We start from the raw sequence: 17,511 nt of genomic DNA, 5'->3' as shown, positions 1-17,511 counted from the left end.
TGTAGAGCCAGGAAAAACTACTCTGACCTTTCAAAGTGCTCAGTTCAAAATTTTCAATATTCATGGGTGGAAATAGATGCATATTTAAATTGTATATTAAATGTTGAGTTCAGGGTTGCTATCAGGTATTTCTAGGAATAGTAAGGAATAATTTTCTGGCAGCCATAATTGTTGCAATATTAATGACATCTCAAATATTGGCAAAGAAGGTTCTATTTTATTCCTAATCTATAGACAAAAGTGCACAAGAATTTATTTTGATAGCACTGTATAACGTTATTGGGAAATTTGATTGTAGACCGTACCAAAACCATAATCTATTTTATGAAGGTAAATGTTTAAGATTAGAATGTACCTTGGAACAGTGAACTAAAGACACTGAAAACAAATACTTTCTTGAAAACAATTAAATAAGGAGCAGGATTCCGGCAGTGTTAAATTATTACATTTACAAAGCTGAACTTTTATGAAAGGTAGAGAAAATAGACCATCGGCCACTAATGATTTGTGTTCAGTTTAGGGGAACATTTTCACCCTAGTAGAAGGGCAAGTTAGTTTTGTGAAGTCTCCAAGCTGAGCTTGTCGAAGTTTTCAAGTTGGCAGAAAAGGAATCAAAGCTCTCAGAACAGGAACAAAGTCTTAAGACTATCAAAACTAATAAGTAATTAAGAGTTAAGAAAAGAGTGACACCAGCTGGGTTGAATATCTGCAAAGGATGTTGGCTGGGGAAAATTTTGAAGCTTTCTTTGCTCTTTGTAAATTTATTTTGTAAATTAATTTATTTTGTGTAACAAACTTGTGTTCTTCTGTTAAAGAACACCGGTGGCTTTGAGTGAATAGGTTCAATGAGTAACAACAGAAAACAATTGGAAAAAGATAAATCCATGATCTACTAAGTCCGGTTTCACTCTAGGATATGGCTTGTCCAGTATTATCATTTGCTGGGATCACGATCATAAAAGACCATAAGACATAGGAGCAGAAATTAGGCCATTCAATCATATACTTCTCTCCAAATAATATTTGCTGAATGTGACCAATGGCAAAGGGATTTGTGAGCAACACAAAGAGGTTCTTTAAGCAATTAGATCAATGAATTCTCATTGAGGCACATGAAGGCTAAACCAGGAAATGCAAATTATATTTTAATTGTATAGGATTAAGAGAGAAGAAAATGTATGTATTTTGATCAAACAGGAAGTGCTGGAGAAATTCACCAAGTCTGCCAGCATCTGTGTATAGAAAACTGTTAACAGTTTGAGTCCAGTGACCTCCTTCAGAACTTGAATGGAAGTCCTGTCAGAGGGAGGAGCAGAACCTCTTAAAGGGGGCCATACTGGAAGAGAAATGACCGTGAATGTAATACTAAAATAAAACAAAGAATTGTGAATGATGAAGATTCGAAGCAAGCAAAATCAGAAATTAGACTTGCTGAGTTTCTCCAGCAATTTCTGCTTCTGTTTGTTTCAGATCTCCAACACCCACAATTCTTTGCTTTACATTATTTGAATTTCTTACAAGGCTAACCTCTGAAAGAATAAGATCCCACACTTATAAAATTAAATTATCAAGGGTAGAGGTTATTATGCAGTATTATTTATCTCACTATTAGAAATTCACTAATTCATGCATTACCCAAAATTTTTTGCCATCTTTATTGGGATTCTAGCAGGCAAATTGCTTAAGTTCATAATCATTTCAATGACAAGTTTAACAGAGAGAACTACAGCAATACCCTTTGAGGGAGCAAGACATTTGACAAATCCTTGAATTTCAATAATTAACTACAAAAGTTTGGATGCCACAAGTTGTTATCCAATGTGCCTGTTATAATGATGACAGCTGTTAGCCTCACCTTAATTTTCCATGCAAGATCCATTTCAAAAAATGGGAGAAATTCAGCAGGTCAAGAGAAGGATGCTGCCATCTTGGAACAAACAAGACATCACAGCAGCATAACTTTATAAGGTAGATTGTGATCTGTGACTTTTCCTAAGAGTTCATATCCTGATGAAAGAGCTCTCTTCTGGAGTAAGGTATACTCGTGTGAAAAACTTTGGATCTCATTCTAAAATTCTAGGTCCATCTTGCATTAGCTCTAATCTGCTTTCCAAATGGTTCTAGCAACATGTAGTCGTTTTGGTGCCTTTTGTGTCGGGGCTTTAAGATCCTGCAGCAAATTTGTGATGGTCAACGAGCTGCAGATCCCCCTTAGTGGCCCACATTGTGTTTCACGGGCTTTGCATGTAGATTAATCATTGGAAAATACAGGTTATTTGCCTGGGTTGGTTAATAGATTTTAAAAAGCACCAGGTGTGATTTGGCGATGGAAGAAAAATGCTCGAGAGCTGAACATCACTCAGTGGGTTGAATTAGAACACAATTATACACTCTGGAAGAAGAAATTAAGCTATAATGCTTATTCTGATTGAGAAAGTCTTAAGAGCCTATGTATTTGCATGCACAAAGAAGATAAGGTCAAAAATCACATGACACCAGTTTATAGCCCAACAGGTTGAAAGCACAAGCTTTCAGAACCTCATTCCTCCTCCTTCATGTGTTGATGCCGAGGCTCCGAAAGCTTGTGATTTCAAATAAACCTGTTGGACTATAACCTGATAGAGTCATAGAGATGTACAGCATGGAAACAGACCCTTTGGTCCAACCTGTCCACGCCGACCAGATATCCCAACCCAATCTAGTCTCACCTGTCAGCACCCGGCCCATATCCCTCCAAACCCTTCCTATTCATATACCCATCCAAATGCCTCTTAAATGTTGCAATTGTACCAGCCTCCACCACATCCTCTGGCAGGTCTTTCCATACACGTACCACCCTCTGTGAAAAAGTTGCCCCTTAGGTCTCTTTTATTTTTTTTTCCTGTTTATTTATATTTTATTAAACAAATTACAAACAAAACAGTTTACAAAAAACATTTACAGCTGTACATAAGAGACAGCAATGTTACAAGGGAGAGGAGCAGCAAAGCTAGGTCTCTTTTATATCTTTCCCTCTCACCCTAAACCTATGGCCTCTCGTTCTGGACTCCCCAATCCCAGGGAAAAGACTTTGCCTATTTACCCTATCCATGCCCCTCATAATTTTGTAAACCTCTATAAGGTCTCCCCTCAACCTCTGACACTCCAGGGAAAACAGCCCCAGCCTGTTCAGCCTCTCCCTGTAGCTCACATCCTCCAACCCTGGTGGTGTAGCCCACTTTCTATTTATAGGTTTGGGTTTCCTGGGGTTGGTGAAGCCATTTCCTGCGGTGACTTTAAAGTTAATTTGAAGACGGTTCTTAACTTTCTCTTCTCCTCGACCTGTGGCGTCGCCCACTTTGGTATCACTCCATAGGACAAAAAATTCCTTTAGTTTTGTTTGTTTTCAGATGCTTTAAAACACCACTTTGGTTTATCTTTTGGAACGTTGTTCGCTCTTTCAAATTACAAGTTTCTAACCCGCTGATCGAAGACGCCATCGCCGTCGGTCCTCCAATGAGCGAGGCATCTGTCCTCCAGTAGGGGGAGGAGGAGGAGGAGGGAGAAGACTTTGAGGCCCGCGCCGCTCTTGGACAGGCTGGGTGTTGTTGGCATCTCCATGGAGCTGGCGGCACGTGTGACTTAGATTCGGGAGCGTTTACAGTCTCAACCCCCAGTGTGTCCAACTGTCAGAGAAAGAACGGTCACCGCCTTCCCCCGAAAAGCTTCTGTCAGACCCACCCACCCCCAGGGCCGGGCCGGGCTGGGCCGGAGGAAGGCCCCGGCTGCCAGTGTTTGCGGTTTTGGAATCCGGTCGATCGAGGAGAGTCGGTGGATCATGGGGCCGGTAAGAGGATCGGGCGCTCGGCCTGGGCCTGCAGCTCGGTGGGGGCCGCGGAACCCCGTGCGAAACGGTACCGAATGCGGGGCTGTTCACGGGCTGCTCACATCCTGAAGAAGGGCTCCTGCCCGAAACGTCTATTCTCCTGCTCCTTGGATGCTGCCTGGCCTGCTGCGCTTTTCCAGCAACACATTTTCTGCTCACGGGCTTTAACAGGTTCCTGCTGAGAGCGGGCTCGGGGGCGGCTTGACCCACACGTACGTGGCTGATGGTTGTCATTGTCCTAGCCAGCACTCCTGGCTAATCGCTCACTGTTTCCAAATTAACCGCACTTTAATATTTATCGAACTGTATTCCCAGAGGTCCTCTCAATTGGCGAATGCTTGCTGAGGAGGCTTACACCAGAAATATCCTTTATTCGTTAAAATGATTTTTTAAAGTAAATATCAGATCTTTCACAAGTTTAACATACCTTGTAACAAAGTTGTAGCATCAATTTATTAGCACATCACATTTTGAACATCGCTTCTTAGAATCATCTGATCATAATTGTATCAGATTTAATAGACAATATGACTATTAATATATTGCTTTATGCAGATTTTGCTGTGCAGTGATTGTAATCTACACCGGCAAGAGCTGTTTCTTTTTTCTCCATGTTGCTCGGCCTCGGGAGCTAAAGCTGAGGGAAGTGCTCTTTTCAAGGCAACAAAAAAGCTCTCACCTTGTGGATTCATAGAATGATACGGAGGGGCTACAACACACATGGCAGCTTTTTGTGATCATATCCACTATGGCAATTCACCTGCCACTACTTGGAGGAGAAAGTGAGGTCTGCAGATGCTGGAGATCAGGGCTGAAAATGTGTTGCTGGAGAAGCACAGCAGGTCAGGCAGCATCCAGGGAACAGGAGAATCGACGTTTCGGCCATAAGCCCTTCTTCAGGGCTTATGCCCGAAACGTCGATTCTCCTGTTCCCTGGATGCTGCCTGACCTGCTGTGCTTCTCCAGCAACACATTTTCAGACCTGTCACTACTTGCCCATCTTCTCCAAGACATCTACAATTCTGTTTTCAGTTAATAATCCAGTTTCCTTTTGCATGTTTTAATTGAATCTGCCTCCATCACACTTTCAAGTGGAGCATTCCAGATCCTAAGCACATGCTGTACAAAAATCTTTTCTTCACGTTGCCATTGTTTCTCTTCCTAAATATCTTAAATCTGTGTCCTGTTGTTCTCGAATCCTATGTTAATGGGTAATTTCTCTCTATTTACTATGATTTTCTATCATTTACTATGATTTACTATCAAACTTCTTGACTGTCTGTTCCCAAAGGGGAATGATTCCACCTTCTCTAACCTAACTAAGAACAGAAGTCCTTCATACCTGGAACCATTCTCGTGGATTTTTCATTCTATGTACCCTCTCTAATGCCTTCATTTCCTTCCGATAGCGCCCAGAAATGATGCCGTTGAGGCCAAACTTGTTTCCTACAAGTTTATCATAATTTCTTTGCTTTTGTACTTTATGATCTTATTAATAAAACACAAGATGTCTTGACCTGCAACCTTCACTGATTTATGCACGTATGCAACGAGGTCCCTCTGTTCATTCACCTCTTTTATAATTTTACCCTTTATACTGTCACGATACCTTTTCCACCAAGTTACTCACTAGCACTTGGAGCCATAAAGATGTGTGTTAAATTTAATCTGTCACTTCTCTTCCCATTCCACTAACCTTTCTATGTCCTTTTGAATTTACATAGTATCTTCCTCACAATTTGCAATGTTTCTAAATTTTGTCATCTGTAATATTTGAAATTATGCTCTGCATACCAAGATATAGATCAGGAAGAGCACAAAATCGCTGAGGAAATCCAGGAAAAACTTTCTTCCAATCTGAAAGCCAACTACTGGCCAATATTTATGTTGCTATTGTCCGTTTTATTCCACGAGATCTGTTTTGCTTACATCTCCATCTGTGGCCCTTCATCAGATATCATTTGGAAGTATGAGTACATCATCGCATTATCCTCATCAACATACTCTGTTCCATTACCTAAACACTGAAGCAAGTTAGATCAATGTAATTTGCCCTTAACAAATTTGTGCCGGCTTTCATTAATTAACCCACATTTTCCCAAAAAAAAACAATTAATTTTGACTTGAATTATTGTTTCTCAAAGCCACCAAGAATGAACTGACTGGTCTCTATTTGCTGGGGCTTACCTTCGCATTTTTTTGAAATGTCTCCAAAACATGTCATATGAAGGAATGTTTTATTCTCAGTCCTGTCATTATTTGAACCAGTTACCACTATGTCACTCATTTCTATGTTACAAGACTTACATGTATTTGGAAAGGCAAGGATTGATTAGGGATAGTCAGTGTGTCTTTGTGCATGGGCAATCATGTCTGACAAACTTGATTGAGTTTTTGAAGGAATAACAAAGAGGATTGATGAGGGCAGAGTGATGGGACATGATTTATATGGACATAAGGCATTCACAAGGTTCCTCATGGTAGTATGGTTAGATTTGTACGGTTAGAACAAGCTATTTGAATACAGAACTGGCTTGAAGGTAGGAGGCAGAGGATAATGGTGGAGGGTTGCTTTTTAAGTGCAGGCTCATAGTTCCTTGAAAGTGGAATCCCAGGTAGATAGGATAGTGCAGGCAGTGTTTGGTATGCTTTCCTTTATTGGTCACAGTATTGAGTACAGGAGTTGCGAACCTATGTTGCGGCTGTACTGGACATTAGGCCACTTTTGGAATACCATATGCAATTCTGGTCTCCCTGCTCTAGAAAGGATGTTGTGAAACTTGAAAGGGTTCAGAAAACATTTGCAAGGATGTTGCCAGGGTTGGAGGGTTTGATCTATAGGGAGAGGCTGAATAGGCTGGAGTTATTTTCCCTGGAGCATCGGAAGCTGAGGGGTGATCTTTGAGAGGTTCGTAGAAACATAAGGGCCATGAATAGGATAAATAGACAAGGTCTTTTCCCTGAGGTGGGTGAATTCAGAACTAGAGGGCATAGGTTTAGGGTGAGAGGGGAAAGTTTTAAAAGGGACCTAAAGGACAACTTTTTCGTGCAGGTGTGTGGAATGAGCTGCCAGAGGAAGTGATGGAGGCTGGTACAGTTACAACATTTAAAAGGCATCTGGATGGGTTTACGAATGGGAAGGGTTTAGAGGGATATGGTCCAATGCTGACAAATGGGACTAGATTAATTTAGGATAACTCGTTGGCATGGATGAGTTGGATCAAAGGGTCTGTTTTTGTATTGTAATATCTATGACTCTATTTGCAGCCAGAGATCAACAATTTTCTTCACACTGATTCACATAAATGTACTGTAACCTAATTTAGACTTCATTATTTTCCCACTTCACTGAAACCACCTACTACCTTCATATTTTCTATTTAGTGATATTCTAACATTTCAACATATGGTCAAATGGATAATTAAAGCTGGGACAATGCTAATGCGTCACAGGCATTAATTTTAGTGTTTTTTTTGTTAATTATTTGAAGTTGCTGGATATTTGCTCTGGATGGTTCCATGTTGATATACCACAAGCAAGATTATTCACGTGTGGATTTGGCAGTTATTCGATTTCAGCAAGCATCAGAACCAAACCCAATGTATATGTCAGACAGCACCCAGCAGGAGTCACTGAATAATGGTTACAAACCTGAAGTCTGGCTCATTTTTCCTTTATACATCAGGCACTGTATTTGCTGCAACCTGTTAACCGCACAAGATGAATTCTTCTTGATCTGTGTGATTACTGACTGAATAAGCTTGCTAAGACATCAGAAGGTATGTCTTATTTATAGTCTTGGATCTTAACATCTATCTTCTGTTTCAGAGAAAAAATACAAAGAGAGTTCCGAATTTTCGTAAGCTGCTGAAGACTAGCAATGTGAAGCTTGCAAATAAATTGAAGAATAAACAATACAAACATCAAAGTGCAGCAAAGAAATATAAGAAAGAGCAGAGACAACTTCGACAAGCTGCTCGAGATGTTTCAGCAAAAGAAGCAAAACCATTGGATCAATTGAAAAGGAAAAGACCAGGCAAGTTCTGTTGTCCCATGTTGACATGTAGCCAGGGAAACATCCTGCGTGCATTTCCTTTGTTTATCCTTGTCAATGTTTTGTAAGTTTCACTGAGGTCACCCCTCATACTTTGAAACTCTAGAACATACAGGCACAGGTTGTCCAATTTCTTCATAGGTCTCTATAGGAGCAAGTCCAATGAATCTTTGTTGTACTTGGTACATGACATTAAAATACCTGAGATAAGGAGACCAAAACTGCACAGATTATTCCAGGTATAGTCAACCAAGCTCCTTTACAATTGAAGCAAGACCTCACTATTTATGGTTGAGTTAAAATCCTGCTTTAATTACTGATTAAACAGGGTTTTACTACTGATTTGGAGATATTATTCCATGATTTCAAACATATGTCCATTTAAAAAAGCATACATTGAACAACTATTATCGTTGTTCATTTGAGTCAAATAGGTATTTTTGTTTAAAATTGCTAGTTTCATTCACCTGAGGATTAAATTCAATCAGATCATGTTCTTTAGTAGGGACAGTAACATTGTGCCATACTATGACAGCACTGTTCTCAATTCTTTATCACAAAGTGATTGCTCCACAAACCTATTTGCTATAAATTGAGTTAGGCACCTCCTGTAGGAGGAGTTAATAGGTGTTTGTCTTTTAAATGCTGCATATTGGCATTCTATTAAAAAAAAAATCATGAGTTCAGTGAATAGAATTAAAGAGAATTCTATACTTGGTATAATCGTCATATCATATAGTATCGAAGAGGCCTTTCAGCCTACGAGTCTGTATTGCCAAAAATATACTACAACTGCACTGTGCCCATAGCCTTGAATGTTTTGACACTTCAGATGTGCATCTAGGTACATTTTAAGGTTGAGGTTTCCTGCCTCCACTACCCTCCCAGGTGGTACATTCCAGACTCTCAGCACCTTCAGGGTGAAAACATTTTTCTTCAAATCGCCTCTAAACCTTACACTTTAAATAATGCCTCCTCGTTATTGACCCTTCAACTAAGGGAACAGTTGCTTTCTATTCACCACGTCTGTGCTTGTTATAATCTTAAACACCTCTAATAGGTATTTCCACCCCACCCCCCAATCTTCTCTGTTTTAAAGAAAGCTGCCTGAGCTTATCCAACCTCTCTTCATAGCTCAAATGTTCCATCCCCAGCAACATACAAGTGAATCTCCTTTGCAACCTCCAGTGCAGTGCAGTCACATCCTTACCACAGTGTGATGATCAGAACTACACATAACACTCCAGCTGTGGCCTAACCAAACTCCTGTACAGATTGAACATGATCCCTCTGCTCTTACAATCTATTCCATGATTGATAAAGGCAATCACCCATTTGCTGCCTTAACTACCCTCTAAACCTGTCCTGCCACCTTCAGGGATCTCTGGACAAACTCTCCAAGATCCCTCTGTTTCTCTGAGCTTCCTAGTGTATTGCCACCTTTGAGTACACCTTTGCCTCATTCCTTCTTCCAAAGTGCATCATCTGATGTCTATCCGGGTTAAATTCCATCTATCGCTGATCTGCCACCTGACCAACAGTTTATATCCTCCTGTAACCTAACACATTCCTCCTCCCTGTCAACCACCTGGCCAATCTTAATGTCAGTTGCAAACTTATTTACCATTCTCCCATATTCCCACCTATATCGTTTATAAATATTGCAACTAATAAGGGACCCACAGGTTTAATTGGAAGCACACTATCTTTCGGCGCGACGCTCCTTCATCAGGTGACAATCATCTGATGAAGGAGCGTCGCTCCGAAAGCTAGTGTGCTTCCAATTAAACCTGTTGGACTATAACCTGGTGTTGTGTGATTTTTAACTTTGTACACCCCAGTCCAACACCGGCATCTCCGAATAAGGGACCCAGCACTGATCTGTGTGTTATGCTACTGCACACTAGGCTTCAGTCACATAAACAGCTTTCTACCACCACCCTCTACCTGCTATCACTAAGCCAGTTTGGATCCTTTTACCACATCGCCCTCGATCCCATGAGCTTTTACCCCTTTTCTTAAAAATCAGTTTCCTACATGCGACCTTGTCAAAGCCCTATTTGAAATCCATATAAACTGCCCTCCTCTCATCCAAACACTTAGTCACTTTCTTGAAAAATTCCACCAAATTTATTAGGCATGATCTCCCTCTGAAAAAGCCAATCGGATGATCCCTGATCAAACCTTATCTCTCTGAGTGGAGACTAACTTTCTCTTTTACTATTTTCTCAAATAAGTTCTCTACCACTGATGATAGACTAGGGAACTGTCAACCACCGAGTCTATCTCTGCCACCCTTCTTGTAAAGCAGAACCACATTAGCTCTCCTTGAGTCCTCTGGCATCTACCCTGTGGCCAGAGAAATTTTTAAAATTTGGGTCAGGACCCCTGAAATTGCCTTCCTCAACTCCCACCACAGCCTGGGCTACAACTCATCCAAACCTGGGGATTTGTCCACTTTTAAATCCTCCAACTTCTTATTTCTGCTCAAGGGTGTCGTAGTCCATCTTATTAAATTCTGTGATTGTATACTGTTTCCAAGTAAAAAATAGCTGTGAAATACTTATTGAACGCTCTACCAATGTCCTTCACGCACAGATTTCCCCCTTGGTCCCGAATAGATTGTACTCTTACCCTGGATATTCTCTTACCCTTGATAGAATATCAAGGATTCTCACTAATCCTTGACTGCTAGCATTTTCTCATGCCCTCTCTTTTTCTCCTAATTGCTTTCTTGAAGTCTTCCCTGCACTTCCAATCCTCCTTGCAGACCTCTGATATTCTGATCCCTTCGTTCCTGTTGTATATGACTCTCTCTTACTTTTTGTCCAGTCCTGACTATCCCTACACATCAATGGTTCTCTGGGCTTGTTGCTCCTACATTTCACCTGAAAGGAAATGTGTTGGGTCTGTACTCCCTCCAGTATCTTTCTGTATGTCTCTTACTGTTCTGTTATAGATTTACCTTTAAGTAGCTGTATCCTGTCTATGTTGGCCAGATCCCGCCTTATTTTAATAAAATCTGCCAATCCAAAACCCTGTTTGCAGACAATCTTTCTCCTCTTCCATCACAAAATGTTTATTGTTGTGGCTGCTATCACTGAAATGTTCTTCCACTGTCACCTTGAGCATGTGTTCAGCTTCATTCCCAAGCATTAGGTCCAGCACTGCACTGACCCTGAAGGACCATCTACATGTTGGTGTAGCGAACTCTCATATACACATTTCAATAAAAATGCCAACTTTGAACTCTATATACTCTGATTATCCCAATTAATATTAGGGTAGTTGAAATCCCCTAATATAGTTACCCTATTATTGTTTTTATGGACCTTAGTGAATTTACTCAATTGCCTGCTGACTGTTCAGGGCCTCTCACACAGAATGATGTTAAAGTTATTAATTGGTCAGTATTTTGAAGTCAGCATTGAAGAAATAGGACTGCTTCTCCAGCATGTTCACTGATGCCCAATGGCTTGCAGCAATCTTCTTTGTGACATCTTGCTGCATTGGGCAGCTTATCCAGTGTATTACCTCTGCAGGTTATCTGTGGCACATGTAAACAGGGCATGATTAGATATTTATTATCACCTCTGCTACAGTCATCTTCCATTCCAGACTAACCTGTCATGATTAGATATTTAGCTATTCCATCTATCACAATAGTCTCCTGTCTCAAGCTGACTGTACTAACTATTAATTAGACATTTAATTTCATGTTCCAAATATTTATGGTCCCAATCTTGTCATCATGATACTTAACAGGGAGACTACCTCTACTAACTATTATCTCATCTCGCTATAGTGACTTTTCAGCCTCAACCTTATTCTGCTAATTAGCATAAGAGCATTCCACTATTCTTATCCCATCTTGCCTTCCATAGACCACAGATTGCCAGTGGTCTTCATGCTTTAATCCTTCCCATGCTTTCATGCTCTTTATTTTCTATAACAGCAACATGACTCTTCATCCAATTACATTTTAAAAATCCTTCCTAAGCCAAAGAATCTAAGTTGGGAAGTAGAAATTAAAACTTTTTATTTCATTTTAGATAATGTACAGAAGAAATATAGAAAGATTAGATTAAGGGAGAGATGAAATAAAAAAGAAATGAAAATAAATTAACATTTCAAGAATATCCAACAATTAAATTTTGTCAGAATGACACCCAAAGCTTGTTTAAAAATACGTTTTAATTGCAGGAGAGTGTGGTTGGTAGTTATTAAGATCTATCATGCTGTTTAAAAATTAATTTAACCCTTGAATTAGCTCTTGCTTTATTTTACCACAGTAGATAATGCAGAACGTTACAACGCCCTTCAGCCCTCGATGCTGCATCGACCTGTGGAACCAATCTGAAGCCTATCTATCCTACACTATTCCATTTTCATCCATATGTTTATCCAGTGACCATTTAAATGTCCTTAAAAGTTGGCGAGTCTGTCGTAGGGCAGTGCGTTCCATGCACCATCTACTCTCTGAGTAAAGGAACTACCATTGACATCTCTTCTATACCTATCACCCCTCAATTTAAAGCTTTGTTCCCTCATGCTAGCCAGCACCATCTGAGGAAATAGGTACACTATCCAAAGAGATAAATACAGTAACTTTGCTTAACGTTTAATGCCAAATCTATCAATAAAGCACTGATGGGGCAAAGTTTGTAGAAAAGCAGGATAAATCAGCAACTTCAGCATTTAACTATGTATGTACAGACTTTGAAAGCTTATCTAGAAGGTTTACACCATACTAACATTAGCCGAATTATTACTACTGCATGATCCATGCCACAGCCTTTTATGCATTGTTCCTGCAAAAAGTATCATGTGATTCTGCAAATTATTGATCTGTTTTGTTGTTCACATATACAAATAGATGAAGAAGAGGAAGAAGTGGAAGAGGATGTTCTACCTTTGGATATGCTGGATGATGATGACTTGGAATATATGCAAAGCATGGGTCAGAGGCCATTATTTCTTACCAGGGATCTTCATTCCAGGTAAGATTTTCATCGTTTACAAGTATTGTTGCATTATAATGTCACAGTCCATTATTCACTATTCCTGCAGTCATGACAGATGTCGAGCTTTAATGATAGTACTATAAATTCAAGTTTGCCTCTAACTTATCCTGGATAAAAGCAAAGCACACCCAAGTTCATTCAGCAGCAATATAAAATAAATTCTTTTTTTGTAATTTTAACAAGAGCAGTAAAATAACAGGATTTCTAATTTATACTTTAGCCCTTTAAATATTTGCATAAACAAGCACCCACCCCCCACACAAATATTACAGGGGAGGGGAAAATAATGTCAGAACACAGTTCTGAATCACCATTCTAGCATCACAAAATAGATAATTTAGCTCCACAGTTCTTTTGATTTTTTGATAACTGATGTTTACTGGCACATCAGTTATCAGTTTTTAGTTCATTAGTAGCTTGGTTGTACTCGAGGTTATTTCTTGTGATCTTTAACATTCTTCCTCTGAGCGACTCTGTCAAAACAGCAGGGAAAATTACATTCGGAGAGTTGGAGATGGCAGTTTTTCAGAGCAAGGGAAAAGAGAAATGTTGATGCTGCAAGCATATAGAGCCTTTATTTCACTCCCCTCAGAATCTGTGTAAAACTGCAACCTGGTCAAACAGAGACCTGTTACTGATGCTGAGCTTTCCTGAACCCAACACAAACAGTGTCAATTAAAAAGCCAATCAAAAGACTGTATCTAGGAGTATTGCCCTGAAAGCACACAGGTGGCTTGATTTAGTTATAGTCATAGAGATGTACAGCACAGAAACAGACCCTTCGGTCCAACTTGTCCCTGCCGACCAGATATTCCAACCCAGTCTAGTTCCACCTACCAGCACCTGGCCCATATCCCTCCAAACCCTTCCTATTCATATACCCATCCAAATGCCTTTTAAATATTACAATTGTACTAGCCTCCTCCACTTCCTCTGGCAGCTCATTCCATACATGTACCACCCTCTGCATGAAAAAGTTACCCCTTGGGTCTCTTTTAAATTTTTCCCCTCACCCTAGACCTATGCCCCCAGGGAAAAGATTTTGTCTATTTATCCTCTCCATGCCTTTCATGATTTTATTAACTTCTATAAGGTCACCCCTCAGCCTCCGACGCTCCAGGGAAAACAGACCTAGCCTATTCAAACTCTCCCTGTAGCTCAAATCCTACAATCCTAGCAACATCCTCATAAATCTTTTCGGAGCCCTTTCAAGTTTCACAAGATCCTTCCAATAGGAAGGAGACCAGAATTGCATGCAATATTCCAACAGTCCTGTACAGCCATACCATGACCTCCCAACTCTTGTACTCAATACTCTAACCGATAAAGGAAAGCATACCAAACGCCTTCTTCACTATCCTATCTACCTGTGAATCTAGTTTCAAGGAACTATGAACCTGCACTCCAAGGTTTCTTTGTTCAGCAACACTCCCTAGATCTTACTATTAAGTGTATAAGACCTGCTAAGATTTGCTTTCCCAAAATGCAACACCTCACATTTATCTGAATTAAACTTCATCTGCCACTTCTCAGCCCATTGGCCCACCTGATCAACATCCTGTTGTAATCTGAGGTAACCACCTTCACTGGCCACGACACCTCCAATTTTGGTGTCATCTACAACTTACTGATGTTACCTCTTATGCTCACATCCAAATCATTTATATAAATGATGAAAAGTAGTGGACTCAGCCCCTTATGAAAAACGTCTTTGAACCCAGATCCCTGGCGCTGTGAGGATTAGTACTAACCACAAAGCCACTGTGCCATTAAATTATGCTGAATCTTGACACCCACTTCCAGATCCAGGAATTCTGCCTCAATAATCGTAAATCCCAAAAATCACACTTGAATTGTAGCCTAATCCCAGAATTATCACCAATGTTTGCATCACAAGTGCTTTTCAATGCTACCAAATCTGAGAATCCTTTCCCTTTGGCCTTATCTCAAAACTTACACAAATGGTGTTACTCCACTATTTGGATTTCAGTGGTTCAAGAAGGCAGTTCACCACCATGTTCTCAAGACCAGTTAGAGATGGGCAACAATATTTGACCTCCCAGGAAAGCCTACATCCCCTAAATTAATTTTTAAAGTAAATAACTTTAACTTGTAAGTAGTATCAACATTTAATAAACATAACAAAATTGTCATTAAAAATAGCAGTTAATTTTGTGATTGATAGCGTATTGGCAGACAATGGTGAGATAGGCACCGTTGAGCTGGGTTTCAATTAGCAGAGGGCACATAAGAACAGTTAAATAAATATTTAGCTGAAAGACTGGTGTGGGGAAAGTCGATTCCAGTTGTTAGGCTCTTTTTATTGAGATTCTTACACACTTGATGCAACTGAAATATGCCAACTTCTGTGAACAGCCAAAATTTATTAAGCAAGTAAAAGCTTTGGAGGAACCATTAACACACTTTGCAGTGTTTGCGAAGCCATGTCAAGAGATATCTCTGAACAAAAGGTACAGTTCTTCCTTTATACAAATTTTTTACATCACTGTCAGTAATGCCCACAAGACAACCCCCAGCACACCATTCCCAAAAGTAACATTGTTGCATGTGCATTAGCTAACTCCATTTGTTTTCCCAAAGCTGTACACAGCTACTTATGATTCCCCTTCGAAAGCAGTGTCCTTTTTTCACTTTTTTAGCTCATCGTCCAAAATGTAAAGAGATGCAAATATTATGTCTTTTTTCCACAAATACTAATCTCTCTTTTATACTAAATTTTAAACTGTGGTTAATTTGATGTAATTATTTGTCATATTTCAGTGAACCAACCCATGCCAAAAAAAGAAAGAAAGAAAATAGGGTGGAACAGTATGAGAAGGTGCCACGATATTTACAGACTGAACCTGAAAAGGAGCTTATCCACCTATTGCCTATCAAAGACAAACGGGGTATAATTCCTCAATCAGTGGAGAAGCCAAGTAAGAAAATACCATGTTTATTTCTGCTCCTTTAATGTAAATTTGATGGTGTAAAACTGGTTAAATAAAATTATTTCAGCTAGATATAACACCCATATAACTCTTGATCCCCAAAGCGAGTGACCATAAATAATCATTTACCAAAGGAATTAAGCTTATGTTGTATTATGTAGCTTATCTAAAACATTGCAGTAGACTTCAAATTAAGTAGTCGCTTAAGATGCTACAGGATACTGTATTTTTAAAAATAAGCTTCTAGTAAACAACCTTTAATTTAAGAGCTACTAGATGGCTTAGCAATTGAAGCTATTATTAGTGATTTGGTTTTTTTAGTTGGATTTGTGTTTGCCACAAGTTTAAGATTGCTTATTTTCTTAAGTGTCTTCAGAATTTCAGTACTTGTATTGCGATTGTATCAGTATGTCCTTTTCAATGTACTCGAATGCTGTGCCTACATATTTATTGATACTAAATGTTAATATACTTTCTCTAGTCCTAATGGAAGAACAAGAAGAAGAAATGGCTGAGGAAAATCTGCAGCAAGAGGAAAGTAAGAAAATAACATATGATATATAAAATATTATCTGGTATATGTAAAATGTCACATTTAAACTTCACGTGTGAAGTGTGCATCACATTGGCATTTGCATGACGTGTATCATATTCCAAAATAGCAACAAATTACAGAGAAGATTTGCCATAATACAAACATCAACTCATTTTTATATTGGTCAAGAGTTTCTACTTTGTGAGCAATTGGCAATCCGGGCCTAAGTTATAGCCAAAAAAATGATCAGTGTTAGTGGTAGTGTTCCTCTCAAATAAATTTGTACATGAGCAAAATGTGTCCTTTGAAGTACTAGTATATTATGCAGCATTTTAGAACATACTTTTGTGTGAAGGAATATCCCTAGCCATATTTTGAATTGATTTTGATTTGATATATTATTGTCACATGTACCGAGACACAATGAAAAGTATTGTTTTGCATGCTAACCAGACAAATCGTACCTCTCATAAGTACATCAGGTAAGAGAACAGAATGCAGAATACAGTATACAGAGAATGATTAGCTCAAATATATGAGAGGTCCATTCATAAGTCTGATAACAGCAGACAAGAAGCTGTTCTTTAAATTTGTTGGTAAGGTGCAGTTTTCCTATGCAGGTTTATGGGTTTATTTGAAAAAAAAATTTTAACCCGTGTGTAATCCACCATCTGAGTGACCATAGAGTTATACAGCAAGGAAACAGACACTTTGGTCCAAGTACTTGGTGCTGACCAAATACCCTAAACTGATCTAGTCCTCTATGCCAGCATTTGGCCCATATCCCTCCAAACCCTTCCTATTCGTGTACCCATCCAGATGCTTTTTAAATGGTAGCTTCTTCCATACATGCACCACTCTCTGCGTGGAAGCATTGCCTCTCACGGTCCCTTTTAAATCTTTCCCCTCTCATCTTAAATAACTTTAGCAAAGCCAGACAGAACCACTTACTAGTTATGTTTAAGTACAGTATTCTCTTTCTTAGTATGTCAAAAATAAAAGTCTAATTTTCAAGGTACCTATTGTGATCTTGTGCCAGATGTACTGTTTAATTTTAAGAAGCACTTCACAGGCCTGCAAG

At 39.4% G+C, this 17,511-nt stretch overlaps 1 protein-coding gene across 1 annotated transcript in view; it reads left to right on the top strand.

Moving 5' to 3' along the window:
• The first annotated feature begins 3,595 nt into the window (after positions 1-3,595).
• The window catches only part of noc3l (NOC3-like DNA replication regulator), a 60,996-nt gene continuing 47,080 nt past the window's right edge, over positions 3,596-17,511 (top strand). The window contains exons 1-5 of the mRNA XM_043712463.2: positions 3,596-3,826; positions 7,695-7,902; positions 12,797-12,920; positions 15,726-15,883; positions 16,377-16,433. Coding sequence (XP_043568398.2) covers positions 3,818-3,826; positions 7,695-7,902; positions 12,797-12,920; positions 15,726-15,883; positions 16,377-16,433 — 556 coding nt within the window. The 5' untranslated portion in view covers positions 3,596-3,817. The remainder of the gene's footprint in view (positions 3,827-7,694; positions 7,903-12,796; positions 12,921-15,725; positions 15,884-16,376; positions 16,434-17,511) is intronic.

This window comes from Chiloscyllium plagiosum, unplaced genomic scaffold (genome assembly GCF_037043375.1).
Source record: "Chiloscyllium plagiosum isolate Xiang-an unplaced genomic scaffold, Cpla_swu_hap1 HiC_scaffold_22, whole genome shotgun sequence".
NCBI classification, from domain to species: Eukaryota; Metazoa; Chordata; class Chondrichthyes; order Orectolobiformes; family Hemiscylliidae; genus Chiloscyllium; species Chiloscyllium plagiosum.
This window is presented reverse-complemented; position numbering and strand designations above follow the sequence as displayed.